General features: G+C 43.5%; 1 protein-coding gene across 7 annotated transcripts in view; it reads right to left on the bottom strand.

The window, feature by feature from the left end:
* hdhd2 (haloacid dehalogenase-like hydrolase domain containing 2) overlaps positions 1-23,608 on the bottom strand; it is a 35,699-nt gene extending 12,091 nt beyond the window's left edge. The window contains exons 1-6 of one of the 7 annotated variants that reach the window (XM_041187358.1): positions 23,379-23,608; positions 10,818-10,890; positions 9,747-9,805; positions 8,242-8,362; positions 6,226-6,434; positions 676-760 (exon numbers count right to left, since the gene is read on the bottom strand). In XM_041187358.1, coding sequence (XP_041043292.1) covers positions 676-760; positions 6,226-6,434; positions 8,242-8,342 — 395 coding nt within the window. In that variant the 5' untranslated portion in view covers positions 8,343-8,362; positions 9,747-9,805; positions 10,818-10,890; positions 23,379-23,608. Of the gene's footprint in view, positions 1-675; positions 761-6,225; positions 6,435-8,241; positions 8,363-9,746; positions 9,806-10,817; positions 10,891-17,129; positions 17,164-20,500; positions 20,535-23,378 lie in introns of those variants that run through there. The other 6 variants (XM_041187386.1, XM_041187364.1, XM_041187346.1 and 3 more) reach the window with 6 other exon arrangements.
* Between the last annotated feature and the right edge of the window lie 1,079 nt (positions 23,609-24,687).

The raw sequence follows: 24,687 nt of genomic DNA, 5'->3' as shown, positions 1-24,687 counted from the left end.
CGAGGATCTCGGCCGACAGGTACTCGAGGATGGTGGCCAGGTAGATGGGGGCTCTGGCCCTGATAAGCTGGCATAGTGACCCTTGCGCAGCAGCCAGTGGAAATGGCCAACAGGGAACTGAAGGCCGGCTCTGGAGGAGCGAGCCTTGGCCTTGGCGTGCCCTTTGGCTCCAGTCATCTAGCCATGCTCCAAGAAACGCCTGATGTAGTAAATGGATCTCATCTTGAGGAGCACCAAATTGAGTTAATTCAAGCAACAAGGTATAAGTAAATACTGGGTCACAAATTTATGTCAATGATGTTAGCTTTAAAGGGCAGGGATATATAGAAAAACAATTCTTCACACAATACATATCCATCTATTTTAATAGGTGAGGTGAGGCTTCTCCTGCCATTTGAGTTGCTTTGTTGCCATGAAGATGGCCATTTCCTGTGCTTATACGAAGATTTCCTCTAACAGTTTATTCTAAAACGTGGCCCACATAACTCCAGATCAGTTGCTGAAAGTGCCTCCCTTTCCCCTGAAGGCAATGACTTTACTGGGCAATGGTTTTACCGACTCCAACAGTCCCTCAGTAACCCCAGATATTCTTCATTTGTATGCTCAGACAAAGTGTGTCACCAGGCTAGGCTCTTCCCCTTTAGCAAAACAACATTATTTCACTTACACTCTTACCTGAATGCCTTGTTCATTGTGGTGTAATTAAACTGCTGAGGAGCTAATCCAACGACTACAGCATTAGGGTCAATTGTGTCTATTCCTGAAAAAGAAACCCATTCTAATTAATTGAATTTCTCCACATTCTATTTCCTCAAACTTTCTGGTTGTTCCGCTCATTCACACATTTTTTTCTATTTGTTCATGGGAGGTGGGCATTGCTCACTAGGCATTTACTGCCTATCCCTAATTGCCCTTGGGCATTTTAAGAGTCAACCACGTTACTGTGGGTCTGGAGTCACATGTAGGCCAGACCAGGTAAGAATGACAGATTTTCTTCCCTAGAGGACATTAGTGAACAACAATCAGCAATGGTTTCATCATCAGACTCTAATTTCAGATTTTTATTGAATTCAAATTTCACCATCTGCTATGGTGAGATTTGAACCCCAGTCATGAGGGAGTTGTCCTGGGAGTGATCACCATCGAATCTGGACCCCATGAAGTCTCATGGCACCAGGTCAAACATAGGCAAGGAAACCTCCTGCTGATTACCACCTGCCGGCCTCCCCCAGCTGATGAATCTGTGCTCCTCCATGTTTAACACCACTTGGAAAAAGCACTGAGGGTGGCAAGGACACAGAATATACTCTGGATGGGGGACTTCAATGTCCATCACCAAGAGTGGCTCGGTAGCACCACTACTGACCAAGCTGGCTGAGTCCTAAAGGACATAGCTGCTAGACTGGGTCTGCAGCAGGTGGTGATGAAACCAACAAGAGGCAAATACTTATTGGATCCCATCCTCACCAATCTACCTGTTGTAGATGCATCTGTCCATGACAGTATTGATGGGAGTAACCACCACTCAGTCCTTGGGGAGCAAAGTCCTGCTTTCACAATATAGGTACTATCCATCATGCTATGTGGCACTAGCAAAGCGCTGAAAGAGGTAGATTCTGAACAGATATAGTAGCTCAAACCTGGGCATCCATGAGGCACTGTGAGCCATCAGCAACAGCAGAATTGTATTCACACAATTTGTAACATTATGGGCTGGCATACCCCCTCTCCACCATTACTTTCAAGCCAGGGGTCAATCCTGGTTCAATGAAATGTGCAGGAAAGTAAGCCAGGAGCAGCAGCAGACATGCCTAAAATCGAGATGCCAACCTAGTGAAGTTGCAGGACTACCCTTCACACTAAACAGCAGAAGCAGCAAGTGATCGACAGAGCCAAGTGACCCCACAACAAAATATCAGACCAGATTAAAACTCTGCAGTCCTGTCACATCCAGTCATGAATGGTGGTGGGCAATTAAACAATTAACCAGAAGAAGTAGTTCCACAAATATCCCCATCCTCAAATGATGCGGGAGCCCAGTACATCATTGCAAAAGATAAAGCTGAAACATTTGCAGCCAAATTCAGCCAGAAGTGCCGAGTGGATGATCCATCTGGCCTCCTCCTGAGTTCCCCAGCATCACAGATGCCAGTCTTCAGCCAATCTGATTCACTCCACAAGGGGCAGACAAGGGGAGACAGTAGCATAGTTGTAATGCCACTGGACTAGTAATTTAGAGACCCAGGCGAGTGGCTGCTCCACAAAAGGAGTTCCCAAACTGTGGGTCACAATCCCCAGTGGGGTCGCTGGATAAACAATTGGGGTCACAAGCTCCCTTTCCATCATGGCAGCAATGGTGACTGTGGAGTGGAGACTCAGATGGGACAGACCTGGGATCAATTCCAAGGCTCTTTGACATGTGTGCACATGATTTTTCTCTTGCCTTAGTCCAGTTGGCTGAGGCCTGATCACTGCCTCCATCAAAATCATAATCACAAAAAAAAGTTGCCACCTGATCTCCAACTCACCTCTGCTCTCACAAATCTGCCCCGCCACACTCAGAACCTCCCCCAACCCTGAATTCTCACATTTCCACCCTGCCCACAACTCTACCCCATTCCGCTCTCACAAATCTTTCCCCACCCTGCTCTCTCACTCTGGGTTCATGGCAACTTTCAAGCTTTAAAATGGGGCTACAGTAGCAAAAGATTTGTGAAGCACTGCTCCACACGATATCAAGGAAAGGGTGAAGGCACTGGATATAGAAAATTCCATGGGCCCCTACAGTATCCTAACAGTAGGACTGAAGACTTGTACTCCAGAGCTAGATGCACCCATATAGTTACAACACTGGCATCTACCCGACAATGTGGAAAATTGTCCAGGTGTGGCAATTCAGCCAATTACTGCCCCATCAATCTACTCTTGATCATCAAAATGATGAAAGGTGTCGTCAACAGTGCCAACAAGTGGCACTTACACAGCAACAACCTAATTGCCAATGCTCAGTTTAGGTTTCGTCAGGGCCACTCAGCTCCAGACTTTAAGCTTTGGTCAAAACCTGGACAAAGGAGATGAATTCAAGAGGTGAGGTGAGAGTGATTGCCCTTGACATCAAGGCAACAGTTGATGAAGTGTGGCATTAAGGAGCTTTAGCAAAATTTAAGCCAATGGGAATCAGGGGGAAAAAATTCTGCTGGCTGGAGTCATACCTACCTCAAAGGAAGATGGGTGTGATTGTTGGAGGTCAAATCGCTGCAGGAGTTCCTCAGGGTATTGCCTTAGGTCCAACCATCTTCAGCTGTTTCATCAATGAGCTTTCCTCCATCAGAAGGTTAGAGGTGGGGATGTTCACTGATCATTTCAGAGTGTTTAGAACCATTTGCGACTCCTCATATACTGAAGCAGTTTGTGTCCACATGAACATATATACAAACACATGAATTAGGAGGAGTAGGCCACTCAGCTCCTAGAGCCTGCTCTGTCATTCAATGGGATTATGGCTAATCTGACTGTAACCTCAATTCCATATTCCCACCTACCTCCAGCCACCTTTCACCCCCTTGCTTATCAAGAATCTATCTAGCTTTGCCTTAAAAATATTCAAAGACTCTGATTCCACTGATGCCTTTTGTGGAGGAAAGTTCCAAAGACTCACGACCCTCAGGAGAAAAGTTTTCCTCATCTCTACCTTAAATTGGCGACCCCTTATTTTTAAACAGTGACCCCTAGTCCTAGATTCACCCAAAATAGGGAACATCCTTTCCACATCCACCCTGTCAAGACCCCTCAGGAACTTATATGCAGCAAGGCTTGGGCTGATAATTGGCAAGTAATATTCACGCCAAGCAATGTGCCAGGCAAGTACTGTCTCCAGGAAGAGAGAATTTAATCATTTCTCTGTGACATTCAGTGGCATTACTATCACTGAATCCAACACTATCAACATCTTGGGGGTTGCCATTGACCTGAAGCTGATCCAGACCAGCCATATAAATACTGTGGTTACAAGAGAAGGTCGGCGGCTAGAATTCTGCGCTGAGTAACTCACCTCCTGATCCCCAAAAACAATGTCCACTATCTCCAAGACTCAGGTCAGGAGTGTGATGGAATACTCTCCACTTATCTCAATGAGTCCATCTCCAACAACACTCAAGAAGCTCAACATCATCCAAGGGAAAGCACCCCACTTGATCGACACCGCATCTACCACCTTAAGCATTTACTTCTGCCACCACCAATGCACATTGCCAGCAGTGTGTACCATATGCAAGATGTGCTGCAGCAACTCATCAAGCCTCCTTCAGTAATACCTTCCAAATCTGCAATCTCTACGACCCACAAGGGCAGACACATGGGAACACCACCACCTGCAAGTTCCCTGCCAAACCACTCACCATCTTGACTTGGAACTATATTGCTGTTCCTTCACTGTCACTGGGTCAAAATCCTGGAATTCCCTCCCTAACAGCACTGTGGGTGTGCCTACACTACATGGACTGTAGCAGTTCAAGAAGGTAGCTCCCCACCACCTTCTCAAAACCAATTAGGGATGGGCAACCAATGCTGGCCTAGCCAGCGACACTCACATCCCAAGATAGAATAAGAAATTTAGCCATTGCACAAGCTTGCATGTATATAGCTGTTTAATTTCCCCTTCACTCCAATGGAGCTCCAGAGTGACAAATAGATCAACAATGGGACTTGGTGCAAATTAGAACACAGGCATCAGTGCTTTGGATTATCCCAAATTTACAGAGGGTAGAATATGAGAGACCAGCCAGGGGTGCATTGGATTAGTCAAGTCTGGAGGTAAAGGCACAGGTGAAAGTTTCAGCAGCAGGTGAACTGTGACAGGACCGTGTCAAGCAATGTTACGGAGGTGGAAATAAGCGGTCTTAATAATAGCTTCCGATCACGGTAGCACTCATTTCAGGGTCAAATATGACACTAAGTTTGCAAACAGTCTGGGTCAGCCTCAGACAGCTGTCAAGGAGAGGGATGGAGTTGGTAGCAAGAGAAAGGAGTTTGTGGTGGGGACCAAAAATAATGGCCTTTGGTCTTCCTTATCTAGTTACCTAGTATCATCAACACAATCTGGTTATTCTTTACATGCAAAATAAAACTCCCTCTGCAGTATCCCAAACATAACAATTAGAGATATAGAGAAAATCTCAGTCCAAACATCGCATTAAGTACTTGTAGCTGAGCTACAGGAGAATAAAGCTCTCTCTTAGATGCCACACACTTGAATTTGGAAAGAAGTTGCGCATGTAGCACCAATCACGACCGCAGGATGTCCTAAAATATTTCACAGCCAATGAATTTTAAAAAGTATAGCCAAAGTTGTTAAGTAGGCAAACATGGCAGTTCATTTCTGCACTGCAAAGTTCCACAATGAGATAAATCACCAAACTGTTACATCATCAAGGGAGGCCATTCGGCCCATTGTATCAATGATAGCTCTCCGAAGGAGCAATTCACCTTGTGCCAGTTCTCCCCATGGCCATGCACATTCTATCGTTTCAGAATATAATCCAATTCCCCTTGAATGCCTCGTTTCCACTACACTCTCAGGCATTGCATTCCAGAACCTAACCACTCGCTGTGTGAAAAAGTATCTCATGTCTCTATTGTTTCTTTTGCCATTTGCCTCTCATTCTCAATCCTTCCACAAATGGAAACAGTTTTTCCCTGACTACTCTGCCCAGACCCCTCATAATTTTGAATATGTCTATCAAATCTTCTCTCAACCTTCTCTTCTCCAAGGAAAATAGTCCTAACTTCTCCAAGCTATTTACATAACTGAAGCTCCTCATCACTGGAACCATAAAAATGACCATTAAATCCGTTTTTGGTGGATTTGCTTCAAGGAGAAACGGTGCTCAGGACACAGACTCCTCTGGCTCTTCTTCACAAAGTGTTGCGGGATCTTTTCCATCCATCTGAGCAGGAAAAAAGGGTCTTGGTTTAGTCTAATCAGAAAGAAAGCACCTCTGACAATACAGAACCCTCTCAGTACTGCACTGAAGAGTGAGCCCAGCTTATATGATCAAAATTCTGGAGTATACTTGAGACACACAAACTTCTGACTCAAAGGATCAGCACTCATTCCTAACTTCAGAGTGGCAGAGTTTGGATTCAAATCCTGGTTCCAGGATTAATAGCATGAAGTCTTATCCATTGCACCACCACTCTATTCAACACACTCAAGAGTCAGCTTACCTTCAAAGTCTTCGAGTGCACTATCATCAACCAGTAGTAACGGTCTGACTTGCATCTGCTCAATAAGATTTCTGGCTGCAGTCAGGGAAGTGAAGATCTCATCCTCATGGATGTCAAAGTTGAGTTTCTGTAGTCGTTCAAACAGTGTTCGTTTACATTCTTTGGTGGTGTTAGTTACAAACTTCACAACTACAGGAGCACTGCGCAACCTATGTAAAATATTACATAAGGCAATATTAGCTCTTTTTTTTAGCAAATTGAACAAGAGAGTTTCTTAAGAAAGTAAAACATTGGTAACAGGTGCGTATGTGTGCATGAAAGTAATTGTAAGATTTCAGTGCATTCAGTGCACACAATTTTCTTTTTTAAACAAAGAAATTGTTAATGAGAACCAAGCAAAGAAATTTGTTGATGCTAGGCACACTTTACAAGCGTAAAATGGGAGCCAAGCACCAATTTAGCAGCCATGTGCATAGCCTGTGCTGGAAGGTAAGGGGACAGTGATTGCCCTTGACATCAAGGCCACATTTGACTGAACGCTGCATCAAGGAGCCCTGGCAAAACTGGAGTCAATAGAAATCAGGGGAAAAACTCTCCAGCGGTTAGAGTCATACCTAACACAATGCAAAATGATTGTGATCGTTGGAGGTCAATCAGTTCCAGGACAACACTGCAGAAGTTCCTCAGGGTAGTGTCCTAGGCACAACCATCTTCAGCTGCTTCATCAATGACCTTCCTTCCATCATAAGGTCAGAAGTGAGGGTATTCGCTGATGATTGCACAATGTTCAGCACCATTCGCCACTCCTTGGTTACTGAAGTTGTCCATGTCCAAATGCAGCCAGACCTGGACAATATCCAGGCTTGGGCAGACAAGTGGCACATAACATTCGTGCCATACAAGTGTCAGGCAATGACCATCTCCAACAAGAGAGAATATAGCCATCTCCCCTTGACATTCAATGGTATTACCATCGCTGAACTCCCTATATATCAACATCCTAGGGGTTACCATTGACCAGAAACTGAATTAGACTAGCCATATAAATACTGTGGCTACAAGAGCAGGCCAGAGGCTAAGAATCCTGCAACAAGTAACTCACCTCCTGACTTCCAAAAGCCTGTCCACTATCTACAAGGTACAAGTCAGGAGTGTGATGGAATATTCCCCACTTGGCTGGATGAGTACAGCTCCAACAACACCCAAGAAGCTTGACACCATCCAAGACAAAGCAGCCCGCTTGATTGGCACCCCATCCACAAACATTCACTCCCTCCATCACCAACACACAGTTCTAGCAGTATGTACCATCTACAAGGTGCACTGCAGAAACACACCAAGGCTCCTTAGAAAGCACCTTCCAAACCCTCAATCGCTTCCATCGAGAAGGACAAGGGCAGCAGAAACATGGGAATACCACCACCTGGAAGTTCCCCTCCAAGTCCCTTACCAGCCTACACTTGGAACAATATGACTGTTCTTTCACTGTTGTAGGGTCAAAATCCTGGAACTCCCTCTCCAACAGCGCTGTGGGTGTAACTACACCACATGGACTGCACCAATTCAAGAAGGCAGTTCACCACCGCTTTCTCAAAGGCAATAAGGGATAGGCAATAAATGCTGGCCTAGCCAGCAATGCCCACATCCCATGAGTCAATAAAAAATGTATGCTGCCTGTTATAATGCTAAAGGCTTCAGCATAGGTGCCCAGAATCAATGTTCCAAACAGATATTAAGCTCCTTATTTTCAGATACAAAGGGACCAAATGCCTGTTGTAATGCCATCCTGCCCCCACCCTTCTGAAACTGGGTTGCCCTCAACCCCCCAGTTGGTCCTGCTGAATTCAGGATGTACGCGCATGTGTACACGCAGCTGGAATAAAAACTTGTTTTAAAAAAAACTTAATTGAATATGGATTGGGAAGGAGTAGGAGTCTAATATCTCAGGTAACAGAAGAAAACACACACACACTAAAAAAGAACTGAATTTACATGGATCAATAAATTAGGACTTACTTCTGCAGTGCTTCCTGGGCACCGGATATGGCAGTATCTTCAATATGCAACGTTCCGCTGAGATCTATTAGAACAGCCTTCAATGCTCGTCGAGTTGCCATTCTCTACTGACAAGCTGAATCTGTTAACATAAGAGGGAGAAAAGAAGAGTTTCAGACTGAGTAGGGATATAGGAAGACTGATCAGGTTCTTATGTGGGATAAACTGTATTCAGACTGGCAGAACACATTTTTATTTGTTATTGGGATGTGGGTAAATTTGACAAGGTTGGATTTATTACCCACCCATGCCTGCCTGAGGCTCAAGTAGGGTGACCTTCTGGGCCTCCCTCCCCCGCTGCCCCTGAACTCCGCTTGCTAGCCCTAAAATTGAGGCTGAGTGGGAAATGACCTGTAAATGGTCATTAATTTGCCACCTTAAGATCCTCAACTGGGAGTTTTTGGTAGGGGGGTGGACGCAATGGGCCAGCCTGGGCCTCACCCATCCCATCATAAAGTTGTGGAGAGGTCAGGGCAGGCGAGGGGCCCATGGAAAGACCATCCAAAAAATTTTACAGCCAACCCCCACCTACCGGCCGGTGGGGGAATGTAAAATTCTGCCTCTTGAATCATTGCAGTCTTTGTGGTGATATTGCTCTCACGTTTGTGTTAGGAAGAGAATGCCAGGATTTTGACCTAGTCATGAAGGAGCATACTGATTCACAGATCCACACCTACACTTTTGCTGGTCCAGAAGAAAAACAGCAGAGAGCAAAACCACACCAACTGCAACACCAGATACATTTTTAATCACATACCATGTGTATCTCATGTATTGTTATGAGGGGTTCAAAATCTGTATGATTATCTCTTCTTCTGCTTTCATTTTTTTTGCCTTGTCTAAGCAATTCCATGACTGTCCATTCGCTTTTTTTTCTTTTATAAGTCATTTTCATCCTTAATGCGTCTCAAGTCACATATCATTCCCAGCCAAAGCAATGAGTTTGGGGGGTGTGGGGAATGTGAAGGGAGGATAAGTAGCCAATCTGGTAAAATATGCAGCAATGTTCACTTTGTTTTGATCCAATAATGCACCCTAATTCCAATTTAAAAGACCACCCTCTATATCAGTGTGACATTTCATAGAACATAAAAAATAGGGGCAGGAGTAGGCCATTCGGCCCATCGAGCCTGCTCTGCCAGTTAATAAGAGCATCGCCAATCTGACTGTGACCTTAACTCCACTTTCCTGTCTGCCCCCCATAACCCTTGACTCTTGTCCATCAAAAATCTATCTAACTCAGCCTTGAATATATTCAATGACCCAGTCTCCACTACTCACTATGGAAGTGGACTCCAAAGATGAACAACCCTTTGAGAGAAGAAATTCCTTTCATCTCAGTCTTAAATGGAAGACCACTTATTTTTAAACTGTGCCCCCTAATTCTAGATTCCCCCATGAGGGGAAACAACCTCTCAGCATCTACCCTATCAAGTCCCCTCAGAATCTTACATGTTTCAACTTACATTTACGTTATTCAATTTATCACACTGATGGTCCTTACGGCTGGGTTTGGAATCGAACTCTGGAATCAGATTTGAAAAGTCAGTGTACAAACCTACTATTACCCAATCTTTTGTGAGAGCATATAGGATATATTCAAAGTAGGACTGGGTAAGATTACAGAGATACTCAAAGTAACAACATTATCACCGTGGGGAATTTCCAATATTACAGAGTTTCAGTGTGATCCAGTCACAGTAGCAAGACAAACAGGACAGCCAATATTAGTTCCAGGATAAAGGCGTTAATGGGTGAACTCAAACTCTCTTTAAACATCACTATTGCTCCTCAGTAAACTGTTAAATTCAGGTGGAATCTGAGGATCATTTTGTCTCCATAGGGAAATTGTATTGATTGCAGACTGGCCCAGGCAGTGGTTTGCCAGAGGATACACCTGTTTGAGACATTTACACCCACAAAGGAATTCCCTCCCAATATCTCAATGGGTATATGTGCCATGTAGTGTGGCACAGGGTCATAGGGATCACAAAGGGCCTAAATTGAAGTCCTGGTCAGTGCTGTATTTGGCAATGCCAGCTGGGGCTGTACTGGGGGTGCTTCCACTCAGCTATGATCTTATTAAATGACACAGCTGGCTCAAGGGGCCAAATGGCCTGCTCCTAGCTCTTATGTTCTCATTTTCTAAAGTTGCTAAAATCATGGAAAGATGAGGTACTGTTCCTCATCCTTGCTTGCATTGATGCAGCATAAGAGACTAAGGTTAGAATGGGGGTGAGATGGAGTAACTCTGGCTTGGATACAGATGTGATTTCTGCTGGTTCTCGTGGTCTCCCATCATTTCCAGTGGGCTATCAAAATATGCCCCCCATCCTCCCCCAACGCTGACAGAATCTCAGGCAAAGACAGACTCAGCTTCAATTTCTAGGGAAACCATGAATATTAGCCATTTAGTGAAGTCAACAGAGGGCTGCTGTCAGTGGTTTAATCACACCCTAACAAAAAGTACATTCACATTATCCTCAGGAGATGATTTTAAAAAATTAGTCAAAGGGAAAGCACAGCTATACACGTACCATGGAATGGGCAATGAGCCACCAGAACGCACTGCAATTAGCTGCCAGATATTGGTGATAGGAGGCGACATTCCTGAATCAGATAAGATATTTATGACTGTGATAACAGGTACATAGTGAATTGTATTGCTGATTACAGGAAAGAACAGAAAAGACACTGAAATGCGGCCACTGGCTCAGGGCACTGATGACATTCCAGTGCACAATGCTCGTTGCACCATCTCCATGATCTCTATTACCAGCTTGGCTCAGTTGGTAGTTGAATCCCATTTAAAATCAGCAAATAGTTTTTTTTCTTATCCATTAATGGTATATGGGCTTCGCTGGCTGGGCCAGCATTTATTGCCCATCCCTAGTTGCCCTCGAGATGGTGGTGAAGAGCTGCCTTCTTGAACCACTGCAGTCCGTGGTGTAGATGCACCCATAGTGCTGTTAGGAAGGGAGTTCTAGGATTTTGACCCAGCGACAGTGAAGGAACAGTGACATATTTCCAAGTCAGGATGGTGACTGACTTGGAGGGGAACTTCCAAGTGGTGGTGTTCCCATCTATTTGCTGCCCCCGTTCTTCTGGAAGGTAGTGATCATGGGTTTGGAAGGTGCTGTCTAAGGAGCCTTGGTGAATTCGTGCAGTGCATCTTGTAGATGGTACAAACTGCTGCTACTGTACATTGGTGGTGGAGGGAGTGAATGTTTGTGCCTGTGGTACCAATCAAGTAGCTGCTTTGTGCTGGACAGTGTCAAGCTCCTTGAGGGTTGTTGGAGTTGCACTCACCCAGGCACGTGGGGAGTATTCCATCACACGCCTGTCTTGTGCCTTGTAGATGATGGACAGGCTTTGGGGAGTCAGAAGGTGAGTTACTCGTTGCACGATTCCTAGCCTCTGACCTGATCTTATAGCCTCAGTATTTATACGGCTAGTCCAGTTCAGTTTCTGGTCAATGGTAACCCTCAGGATGTTAAGAGTGAGGGGTTCAGTGATTGTAATGCCATTGAATGTCAAGGGATGATGGTTAGGTTCTCTCTTGTTGGAGATGGTCATTGTGTGGCACTTCCGTAGCGCGAATGTTACTTACCACTTGTCAGTCCAAGCCTGGATGTTGTCCAGGTCTTGCTGCATTTGGACATGGACTGCTTCAGTATCTGAGGAGTCACGAATGGTGCTGAGCATTGTGCAATCATCAGCGAACATCCCCAATTCTGACCTTATGCTGGAAGGAAGGTCATTGATGAAGCAGCTGAGGATGGTTGGGCCAAGGACACTACCCTGAGAACCCCTGCAGCAATGTCCTGGAGTGAGATGACTGACCTACAAACCATCTTCCTTTAGGTATGACTCCAACCGTGGAGAGTTTTCCTTGATTCCCAATGACTCCAGTTTTGCTCTGACTCCTTGATGCCACACTCGGGCAAATGCTGCCTTGACATCAAGGACAGTCACTCTCACCTCGCCTCTGGAGTTCAGCTCTTTTGTTCATCTTTGAAACCAAGGCTGTAATGAGGTCAGGAGCAGAGTGTCCTTGGTGGAACCCAAAATGAGCATCAGTGAGCAGGTTATCTTAAGCAAATGCCGCTCGAAAGTACTGTTGATGACCCCTTCCATCACTTTACTGATGATTGAGAGTAGACTGATGGGGCGGCAATTAGCCGGGTTGGATTTGTCCTGCTTTTTGCAATTTTCCACATAGCCGAGTAGATGCCAGCTGTACATAGCTGTTGATGCCAGTGTTGCAGCTGTACTGGAACAGTTTGGTTAGGGGCGTGGCAAGTTCTGGAGCACAAGTCTTCATTACTATTGCTGGAATATTGGCAGAGCCAATAGCTCTTGCAGTATCTAGTGCCTTCAGCCATTTCTTGATATCACGTGGAGAAAATCAAATTGGCTGAAGATTAGCATCTATGATGCTGGGGACTTCCGGAGAGGCCAAGATGGATCATCCACTCGGCACTTCTGGCTGAAGACTGTAGCAAATGCTTGAGCCTTATTTGAGCACTGATGTGCTAGGCTCCCTCATCTCTGAAGGTGGGGATATGTGTGGAGCCTCATGCTCCAGTGAGTTAAGAGTCCACCACCATTCACAACTGGATGTTGCAGGACTGCAGAGCTTAGATCTGATCCGTTGGTTGTGGAATCGCTTAGCTCTATCTATCTCTTGCTACTTATGCTCTCTGGCATGCAAGTAGTCCTGTGTTATAGCTTCACCAGGTTGACACCTCATTTTTAGGTATGCCTGGTGCTGCTCCTGGCACTCTTTATTGAATCAGGGTTGATGGCAGGGCTTGGTGGTAATGGTAGAGTGGGGATATGCCAGGCCATGAGGTTACAGATTGTGTTCGAATATAATTCTGCTGCTGCTGATGGCCCACAGCTCATGGGTGCTGTCTTGAGTTGCTACATCTGTTCGAAATCAAACCAATTTAGCATGGTGCCACACCACACAATGGAGAGTCTCCTTAAAGTGAAGGTGGGACTTCCTCTCCACGACTGTGCAGTGGTCACTCCTACCGATACTATCATGAACAGATGCATCTGTGGCAGACAAGTTAATGAGGATGAGGTCAAGTATGTTTTTCACTCACCACTTACCGCAGACCCAGTCTATCAGCTATGTGCTTTGGGACTTGGCCAGCTCAGTCTGTAGTGGTGCTACTGAGTCACTCTTGGTGATGGACATTGAAGCCCCCCCACCCAGAGTACATTCTGCACCCTTGCCACCCTCCGTGCTTCCTCCAAATGGTGTTCAACATGGGAGGACTGTACGTGGTAATCAGCAGGAGGTTTCCTTACCCATGTTTGACCTGATGCCATGACACTTCATGGGGTCCAGAGTCAATGTTGAGGACTCCCAGGGCAACTCCCTCCCGACTGTATACCACTTAGTCGCCACCTCCGCTGGATCTGTCCTGCCTGCGGGTGAGGACGTACCCAGGGATAGTGATGTTGATGTCCAGAACATTATCTGTAAGATATGGTTCCATGAGGATGACTATGTCAGGCTGTTGTTTGACAAGTCTGAGAGACAACTTTCCCAATTTTGGCACTAGCCTCCAGATGTTAATAAAGAGGGCTTTGCAGGGTTGACAGAGTGGAGTTTGCCGTTGTCATTTCCAGTGCCTAGGTCGATGCGGGGTGGCCCGTCTGGTTTCATTAATTTTTTGAGACTTTGTAATGGTTTGATACAACTGAGTGGCTTGCTAGGCCATTTCAGAGGGCATTTAAGAGTCAACCACATTGCTGTGGGCCTGGAGTCAGATGTAGCCCAGACCAGGTAAGGACGGCAGATTTCCTTCCCTAAAGGACATTAGTAAGTGGATGGGTTTTCACAACAATCGACAATGGTTTCATGGCCATCATTAGACTTTTAATTCCAGATTTTTTTTTAATCCAGTGGCCAGAGCCAGAGTCTCTGGATTACTAGTCCAGTGACAATGCCACTACACCATTACAATCAATTATAAATTTGGTGCTTACAGTGTGCTATGTGCAAATTTCAAGCAGAAACAGGTGTTTAGTTAGTAACTCAAAGGGTTACCATTTGCATTGAACATAAACGAACATACGAATTAGGAGCAGGAGTAGGCCACTCGGCCCCTCGAGCCTGCTCCACCATTCAATAAGATCATGGGTGATCTGATTGTAACCTCCTGCCTACCCCCGACGGCCTTTTACCCCTTCCCCCTTGTTAATCAAGAATCTACCTGGCTCTGCCTTAAAAATATTCAAAGACTCTGCTTCTCCTGTCTTTTGAGGAAAAGAGTTCTAAAGACTCACTACCCTCAGAAAAAAATTATCCTCATCTCTGTCTTAAATGAGCAACCCTTTATTTTTAAACAGTGACCCCTAGTTCTAGATTTTCCCATAAGAGGAAACATCCTCTCCACATCCACCCTGTCAAGGCCCCTCAGGATCTTAAAGGTTTCAACTAAGTCCCTCTTACCCTTCTAAATTCCAGTGGATACAAGCCTAATCTATCCAGCCTTTCCTCATAAGACAACTAGCACATTCCTGATATTAGTTTATTAAACCTTCTCTGAACTGCTTCTAACGTGTTTACATCTTTCTATAATAATGAGACAAGTACAGTACACAATACTCCAGATGTGGATCACCAATGCCCTGTACAGCTGAAGCATAACCTCCCTACTTTTGTATTTAATTGCCCTCGCAATAAATGATAATATTCTATTAGCTTTCCTAATTACCTACTGTACCTGCATACTAACCTTTTCTGATTCATTCATTAGGATACCCAGATCCCTCGGAATCTCAGAGCTCTGCAATCTCTCACCAATTAGACAATAAGCTTTTTCATTATTCTTCCTCCCAAAATGAATGATTTCACATTTGCCCATATTATACTCCATTTGTAAGATCGTTGCCCACTCACTTAACCTATCTATGTCACTTTGTAGCTTCTTTATATCCTCTTCACAAGTTACTTTCCTATCTATCTTTGTGTTGTCAGCAAATTCCTTCAGTCCATTCAGCCAAGTCATTTCTATAAATTGTAAAAAGTTGAGGCCACAGCACTGATCCCTGAGGCACACTACTCACCACATCCTGCCAACCAGAAAAAGACTCATTTATGTCAACTCTCTGCTTCTTGTTAGCTAGCCAATCTTCTATCCATGCCAATATGTTACCCCCTACACCATGAGCTTTTATTTTCTGCAATAACTTTTGATGTGGCACTTTATCAAATGCCTTCTGGAAATCTAAGTACAGTACATCCACTGGTTCCCCTTTATCCACAGCATGTGACCCCTTCAAAGAACTCCAATAAGTTAGTTAAACAGGATTTCCCTTTTACAAAACCATGTTGACTCTGCCTGATTGCCTTGAATTTTTCTAAGTGCCCTGCTATAACATCTTTAATAATAGCTTCTAACATTTTCCCTGTGACAGACATTAGGCTAACTGGCCTATCGTTTCCTGCTTTCTGTCTCCCTCCCTTTTTGAATAAAGGAGTTACAGTTGCTGTTTTCCAACTAATGGAACCTTCCCAAATCTAGGGAATTTTGGAAAATTAAAACCAATGCATCAACTATCTCACTAGCCACTTCTTTCAAGACCCTAGAGTGACGTCCATCCGGACCTGGATATTTGTCAGCCTGCAGCCCCAACAATTTGCTCAATACCACTTCCCTGGTGACTCCATCCCTTCCATTCCCTGATTTACAACTATTTCTGGGTTGTTACTTGTGTCCTCTATTGTGAAGACTGAAGCAGTGTTTAATGAGTAGCCCGCATCTTGAGGTGCAGTTACTTTGCAAACTTAATCCAGTCTAGATGGAAAGATATTCATTGAAGCTTGCTTTGAAAAATGAAGCAATGAATTTGTAAGTACAGTAGAATTTTTTGACATTCAATTGTTTAGGCAAAATGCTGATCATCTAACATGTATAGCAGACAAACTGCATTAGTATGAATATGCTCATTATATCCAATGGGAACTGTATTGCCTAAGTTAAGGCTACGTGTATTAACAGCACACAAACCAAGCTGTCACTTCAGCGTAGTACTGAAGCTACACATTCAGGGAGCACACATCAAATGAGATCAAGAAAAAACTTGCATTTATATAGCACCTTGTACAACCTCAGGACGTGCCAAAGTACTCTTCAGCTAATTAAGTACTCTTGAAGTGTAGTCCCTGTTGTAGGAAGCACAGAAGCCAATTTGCACACAACTATTAAATTTAAGCCCCAACTGCTTGTTCTGGTGAACATTATCAGTCCAATGACAGTATTTGAAAAAAAAGCATTTCTCCTTGTTTGCTGAACAATTTTGTTTTGTCAACCACCATAAATAGATCAATTGGTCATTCTTGTTGCAGTGGTAACCTCTGTCATCAATGTTACAGTCACTGCGTTTCAAAGTAACTGTAGTACTTTGAGAATAGTGTTGAATCACGGTCTAAATGCAAGTTCTTCCTTTTCACAAATCAAATTGGCAGTGAAATAAATAAAGAAGATACTCATCTGGCCTTGTGAGAGACAATGTCTGATAGTGCAGTAAATCACTAAAGTGGAAGAGTTGGCAAGAAGCCAAGGCAAATCAAGTTTAGGCTTTAAAAGCCTGCAGACTGCATGAGAAGGAAATACTGAAAGAAGTTGAAAGTTCAGTGAATTGTGAAAAAAGACAAATTGGAATGAGCAATGATCCAACGTGTCTTGATTTCATCACAGTGAAGGTTCAAGGAGAAGTGCGTTTAGTTCTGTCTGGTTTCATTTTAGGAAGAAAAAGTGAGAAGGGCTTGTTAGAGAACTAGCTGGAAAAACTTTGGAGAATTTAAGGGATGAGAAAAGGATTACCTATTAGATGACGGTTTTTTTGTACCATGTCCATGAGTAGACGAGATCTGAAAGAAGAGCTTCCCTGTTATGGAAGCGGTAATTAAGGTCTTGATTGTGGTTAGCTTGGCATCAGACACATGTGGGGAGTCCATCACTTCACTCAGTCTTCAAATCAAGCTACTCAAAAATCCAGTTTCTGTTTATCCGTTATGGATTGAATCCCCCATTAAGCCACATAGAGATAGAAGCATAAGCATCGACAACACAGGAGGCCATTCAGCCCATCGTGTCCACGCCGGTCAATAAAGATCCAACTACAATAATCCCATAGCCCTGGAGGCTATGGCAACGCAAGAGAACATCTAAATACTTCCTAAATGTTACGAGAGTTTCTGACTCAACCATCCTTTTAGGCAGTGAGTTCCAGACTCCCACCACCCTCCGGGTGAAAAATATTTCTCAATTCCGCTCTTAGCCTTCTACTTCTTACCTTAAATCTATGCCCCCGGTTATTGACCCCTCTACTAAAAAGTGCCTTCCTATCCACCCTATCTATGCCCCTCATATTCTTACACACACCTATCAGGTCCCCCCTCAACTTTCGTTGCTCCAAGGAAAACAACCCCAGCCTATCCAATCTTTCTTCATAGCTCAGACCCTCCAGCCCAGGAAGCACCCTGATAAATCTCCTCTGCACCCTCTCCGGTGCAATCACATCCTTCCTATAATGTGGTGACTAGAATTGCACACAGTTCTCCAGTTATGACCTAACCAGCGTTTCATACAGTTCCAGTATAACCTCCCTGCTTTTGTATTCTACGCCTAAAGGCAAGTATCCCATCTGCCTTCTTAACCACCTTATCTACTTGCCCTGCTACCTTCAGGGATCTGTGGATATGCACACCAAGGTCCCTCTGACCTTCAGTACTTTCCAGTCCTACCATTCATAGTGTAATCCCTTGCCTTGTTAGCCCTTCCCAAGTGCATTACCTCACACTTTTCCTGGTTGAATTCCATTTGCCACTGCTCTGCCCACCTGAGCATTCCATTGATATCCTCATGCAGTTTACGGCTATCCTCCTCATTATTTACCATCCTACCAATTTTCATGTCATCTGAACTTCTTGATCATACCCTCTACATTTAAGTCCAAATCATTTATGTACACCACAAACAGCAAGGACCCCAGCACCTAGCCCCATGGAACCCCAATGAAAACAAACTTCCAGTCACAGGAACATCCCTCTACCATCACCCTCTGCTTTCTGCCTCTCAGCCAATTTTGGATCCAACATGCCACTTTGCCTTGGATGCCATGGGCTCTTACTTTTTTGACCAGTCTGCCATGAGGGACCTTATCAAAAGTCTTGCTAAAGTTCATGTAGAGCACATCAAATGCATTACCCTTATCAACACTCCTGGTTACCCCCTCAAAAAATTCCATCAAATTTGTCAAACATGATCTTCCTTAACAAATCCATGCTGACTATCCCTGATTAATCCGTGTCTCTCCAAGTGCAGATATATTCTGCACCTCAGAATTCTTTCTAGTAACTTCCCACCACCGAGGTTAGACTGGCATGTGATTTCCTGGTCTATCCCTTCCTCCTTTTTTAATTAGATCTTTTAATAAGATCTCAAGTACAGCTTGGGAAGAACTAAAGCATAAGGAAACCTACTTTTGAACAGATTATGGGTGAAAATTAACAAACTAAAACTGAGCAGCTACCAAAACAGAGCCTCTCACTGCTTGTTCAACAGGACCATTCTGCTAATTAGGTATCAGGGATCTCTGGAGCTCAGTGGGAAGAATCCAGTTCTCAATGACATGTCTAATCCTCCAGGTTCCATTAGTGAACCACATCAGCTTATCAATAATCAACAGAACCTTGATGCGTTGGAAGCCTTTTGGAATGAAAAAAGAGGGAGAGATATTTCAATTGTATGGATCCTTGATCAGACTGTGATGAACTGTGCTCCGTTTTGGGCACCAAAGCCCAAGGTAGGCACATTACTCTTCTAAGTGGAACAGTGCAGATTTAGATTGTAATATAACATTTTTAAGTTTTGGTATCAAAGTTAGGTTGCCTAAACTTAGTTTGTAATCCCTTGATTTTAAAGGTTGAGGGTGATCATATCAAGGTCTTCAAAATGATAAAGGGATTCAATAGGGTAGATTCCGAGAAGCTATTTCCAGTGGAGGAATCCAAAACAAGGGGACAAAATATTCAAACTAGAGTTAAGCCATTTAAGAGTGAAATTGGGAAGTACCATTCCACACAAAGGGTAGTACAAATCTGGAACTCTCTCCTCCAAAAGGATCCTGGATCAATAGATTTCTGTTAGGTAAGTGTCATTGAGGGATATAGAGAAAGGTAGGGTACTGATCAGCCATGACTAATTGAAATCAGATTGACCTACTCCTGCTCATATGTTTCTTTTTCTTTATTCTTTCATTTGATGTTGGAGTCACTGGCAAGCCCAGCATCTGTTGTCCATCTCTAAATACCCTTGAACCGAGTGGCTTGCTTGGCCATTTCACAGGGCAGTTAAGAGTCACATGTAGGCCAGGCTAGGCAAGGTTGACAGATGTCCTTCCCTAAAGAACATTAATGAACCAGATGGACTTTTACAACAATCGATGATATTGGTCATGGTCACCATTACTGAGACTAGCTTTCAATTCCAGATTTATTAATTGAATTTAAATTCCACCAGCTGCCATGGTAGAATTTGAACCTGTGCCTGGGATTAGTCCAAGCCTCTGGATTACTAGTCCAGTAACATCACCACTACACAACCATTTCTTCTCCCAGTGACACCAATGAATTAATTGGTTGGGTAGTTCTGCCAACAAAACGTTGTTGTTGAAAGATTACTAGAGGTGATCTCGTGACTTCATCAAAGACACTATTTTGCAAGTAGCTGGGCTGACTCTATGGCTCAAAATGCCAGAACATTGAAGCACATGATCCTATCTCCAGTCCCTCACATGACTGACAGCTTAACAAAAAGCACTAACTATAGAATTACATATAAAACAGGGAGTTCCCATACAAACAACTGCAGATTATTTACTGGTAATCCAGTAGCCCCATCATAAGCATCAACCTTTTTATTGCTAGGTCAGGAACTACAGGCCTGATGAGGAAGAGGATAGCAGAGGCAATAAGAATGGCATATGAATCGCATAGAAAACAAAATACTTTTAGTAAATAGTTCAATACATGGTATATGAAACTCTTATATTTCACTACTGTGTGAGAAAGACAAATTTGTACCTAAACACCCTGCAGCAATATTTTGGTTCTTTTGCTGATAAGGTAATCAGACTCAAAGAGTATGTCACATACTTTAATCTAGGGTTAGAAATTGGAAGAAAATAATACCTCAGGATATAAATTGTTGTGACCATTTGAAATTTGGCATTCTTGTATTTGCTCTGAGTGCAAAATGAAAAGCTTCAGCAACATGTCTCTTTTCAGAAATTTAAATTAATTAACTTCCAATATTAAACCTGTCCTTTAATTTGAAAAGTATCTGGATACTTTAAGGTATGTTTACCAGTTGCTTTCAAACCCCTTTTTGATCTAGGGAATTTATATAAATAATGTAAACCTCTAACAGGGGCAACTGAAATGTCACCAGACTCACTGGCTCCATTACAAAGCTTAGAGAAGACCGTAATTATCTTAGGGATGTTTATTCCCTTTCTCAAACCCAGGTTTTTTTTCCCCCATTTATCTTACACTTAAAAATTCAATTCCCCAAATCAGAAGTAATTTTACAATATACACATTCTTACCAATGGGTATGGATCAGAACTAACTACAGTTTTGGAAAAATCAGCAGTTCCACTATGGACTGTCAGAAAGGAAACAATCAGGAGAGAGTTAAAGGAATGGCTTGGATTATTTGAGGGAAGGGAGGCAAAGGGTCCTTGGATGACAAAAATCTAATAATTAAAAAAAAATCTCACTCATTAAGATTCCCTTCATTGCTCATTTTGCTTTAAAACATAAATTATAAGCAGCTGGTAAGTAAACACTGCCATATATTTACACTATGAGTCATCTGTGGGAATCAAAAGTGAAAGTTCTCTACAGTTGACAACTCTAAAGAGAGGACGAGGCAACCATGGCTGACAAGGGAAGTCAGGGACAGCAAAAAAGCTAAAGAGAAAGCATACAATGCGGCGAAGAGCAGTGGGAAACCAGGGGATTGGGAAGCCTACAAAGACCAACAGGGGACAAATAAAAAAGAAATAAGGAGGGAGAAGATTAAATATGAGGGTAAACTAGCCAGTAATATAAAAGATTGCAAAAGTTTTTTTTAGATATACAAAGGGTAAGAGAGAGGCAAAAGTGGACATTGGGCCGCTGGAAAATGACGCTGGAGAAGTAGTAGTGGGGAACAAAGAAATGGCGGAGGAACTGAATAGTCTTTACAGTGGAAGACACGAGCGACATCCCCAAAGTTCAAGAGAGTCGAGGGGCAGAGGTGAGTATGGTGGCCATTACCAAGAAGGTGCTAGGAAAACTGAAAGGTCTCAAGGTGGATAAATCACCTGGACCAGATGGATTACACCCCAGAGTTCCGAAGGAGATAGCTGAAGAGATAACGGAGGCGTTAGTGGTGATCTTTCAGGAATCACTGGAGTCAGGGAGGGTCCCAGAGGACTGGAAAATCGCTAATGTAAACCCCCTATTTAAGAAGGGAGTGAGGCAAAAGACAGGAAATTACAAGCTGATTAGCTAGACCTCGGTCGCTGGTAAGATTTTAGAGTCCATTATTAAGGATGAGATTTCAGAATACTTGGTAAAATCGGGCAAACCCAGCATGGTTTCATCAAGGGGAAGTCATGCCTGACAAATCTGTTAGAATTCTTTGAGGAGGTAACGAGTAGGTTAGACAAAGGAGAGCCAATGGATGTTATCTACTTGGACTTCCATAAGGCCTTTGACAAGGTGCCGCACAGTAAGATAAGAGCCCATGGTGTTAGAGGCAAGGTACTAGCATGGATAGAAGATTGGCTGTCTGGCAAAAGGCAGAGAGTGGGGATAAGGGGGTCCTTCTCAGGATGGCGGCCAGTGACTAGTGGAGTTCCCCAGGGGTCATTGTTGGGACCACAACTTTTCACTTTATACATTAATGATCTAGATGAAGGAACTGAGGGCATCCTGGCTAAGTTTGCAGATGATACAAAGATAGGTGGAGGGACAGGTAGTATTGAGGAGGCAGGGAGGCTGCAGAAGGATTTGGACAGGTTAGGAGAATGGGCAAAGAAGTGGCAGATGGAATACAACGTGGGGAAGTATGAAGTCATGCACTTTGGTAGGAAGAATAGAGGCATAGACTATTTTCTAAATGGAGAGAACTCAGAAATCTGGAGTGCAAAGGGACTTGGGAGTCCTAGTCCAGGATTCTCTTAAGGTTAACTTGCAGGTTGAGTCGGTAATTAGGAAGGCAAATGCAATGTTGGCATTTAATTCAAGGGGACTAGAATATAAAAGCAGGGATGTGCTACTGAGGCTTTATAAGGCTCTGGTCAGACCACATTTAGAATATTGTGAGCAATTTTGGGCCCTGTATCTCAGGAAGGATGTGCTGGCCCATGAGAAGGTCCAGAGGAGGTTCACGAGAATGATCCCAGGAATGAAAGGCTTAACATATGAGGAACATTTGAGGGCTCTGGGTCTATACTCGATGGAGTTTAGAAGGATGAGGGGGGGATCTGATTGAAACTTACAGAACACTGAAAGGCCTGGATAGAGTGGACATGGGGAAGATGTTTCCATTAGTAGGAGAGACTAGGACCTGAGGGCACGGCCTCAGAGTAAAGGGAAGACCTTTTAGAACAGAGATGAGGAGAAACTTCTTTAGCCAGAGAGTGGCGAATCTATGGAATTCATTGCCACAGAAGGCTGTGGAGGCCAGGTTATTGTGTGTATTTAAGACCGAGATAGATAGGTTCTTGACTGGTAAGCGGGTCAAAGGTTACGGGGAGAATGGGGTCGAAAAACTTATCAGCCATGATTGAATGGCGGAGCAGACTCGATGGGCCGAATGGCAGAAATGTCTGCTCCTATGTCTTATGGTCTCTGTACTAACCAGCACGGTAATTTTTTTTTCCAAAAATTCAACCATATAAATAAAACATCTTAAGCACATATAGCAGGAAGATATGGCACTGGCACTACTGAAAACCTTGAAAAATAAAGGCAGAACAGACATGGATTGCTGCTTACAAAACAAAAATAAAAATACCTGGAAAGACTCAGCAGGTCCCAGCAGCATCTGCGGAGAGGAGCGCAGTTAACGATTCGAGTCCGTATGACTTTTTTTTAACTTCCTTTTTAACTGTGTTGACTACTGGCGTTCTTTAAACGATATGTTTTATTTAATTTTTTTTTTTACTTTTAATTTTTCTTTTTGCGCGACCGTCCGCGTCGACCTTCTGGAAGAAGCCCAGGAGAATCGTGGAGCGTAAAAAAGTCAAGATGAGCCCCGTGCTGGGAAGGCGGGACCTCCAACGTGGGCTGGGAGGACTCGCAGGCTCTGGCCGGCCGTGTGGTGGAGCACTTGTTCACTTCAAGTGATTCCAGTGTTAGCTTAAGCGTCGTTTCGTTTTAATGTTATGTAGCGCCACTGCTCTCCCATCAATTCGCTGAATTTTGTCCATCGTCCTGCGCTGGCTCTGTGAAAAAGCTATTTATTTAATCCCATTTTAATATTTTTCGGAATTTACGAACTTGCCTTTCAACAGCAATTCTGGGTTCTGCTTCCATCATTCTTTTTAGTACAGCATCCATCCCATGTCCGAACAACCTAAAAATTCTCCCAAACTCCTGCTTTATTCATTTGGTGATGATTTTAAATTGATGTCCCATAGTCACATTCTCACTGACCAATCGAAAAACTACCAGTGCTAGTAGTTTCTTGAAAGTCACCTTATGGCCATGAATGTTATCGTTGTCCTCAAAAGATGGCATTCATTGACAAAATCATAAAACTGCGGATGCTGGAAATCTGAAACAAACACGGAAAATGCTGGAAAAACTCAGCAGGTCTGACAGCATCTATGGAGGAAGAAATACAGAGTTAGCGTTTAGAGTCCATACAGACTTCAAATGTTAACCCTGTTTCTCTCTCCATAGATGCTGTCAGACCTGCTGAGTTTTTACAATATTTCCTGTGTTCATTTATGGTATTCATGGACATTTTTCTTATTTAAACTGCATTTTTAGGAGGGCAGAAAAAGTCAAAAGTCTTTTGGATGTGTAGAAAGTAAAAACTGGATTTTCTCCAGACTTTCTAATCGTTGTTGATAAAATTTCTATTCTCCACTTTCTGCAGGAGAGTGTCCAAAAATAAATACATTTTATCAAGCAGTTCTTGTTGTTGCCCATCCTTTGCCCCTGAATAACTTTCTACTGCTGAAGTCTTTAGTACTGCCAGCTCAGAAGATCCATTGCACACTTGTTCAGTAAAGTTTCTCATTCTGGTTTATAATATGAGAATTTGTTATTAAACTCCACAAGCGTGTCTAAAAACTTGCATTTATATCGCACCTTCA

Source organism: Carcharodon carcharias, chromosome 1, assembly GCF_017639515.1.
Source record: "Carcharodon carcharias isolate sCarCar2 chromosome 1, sCarCar2.pri, whole genome shotgun sequence".
Lineage (NCBI taxonomy): Eukaryota > Metazoa > Chordata > Chondrichthyes > Lamniformes > Lamnidae > Carcharodon > Carcharodon carcharias.
Note: the sequence above shows the minus strand (reverse complement) of the source record. Positions and strands in the feature narration are given on the sequence as shown.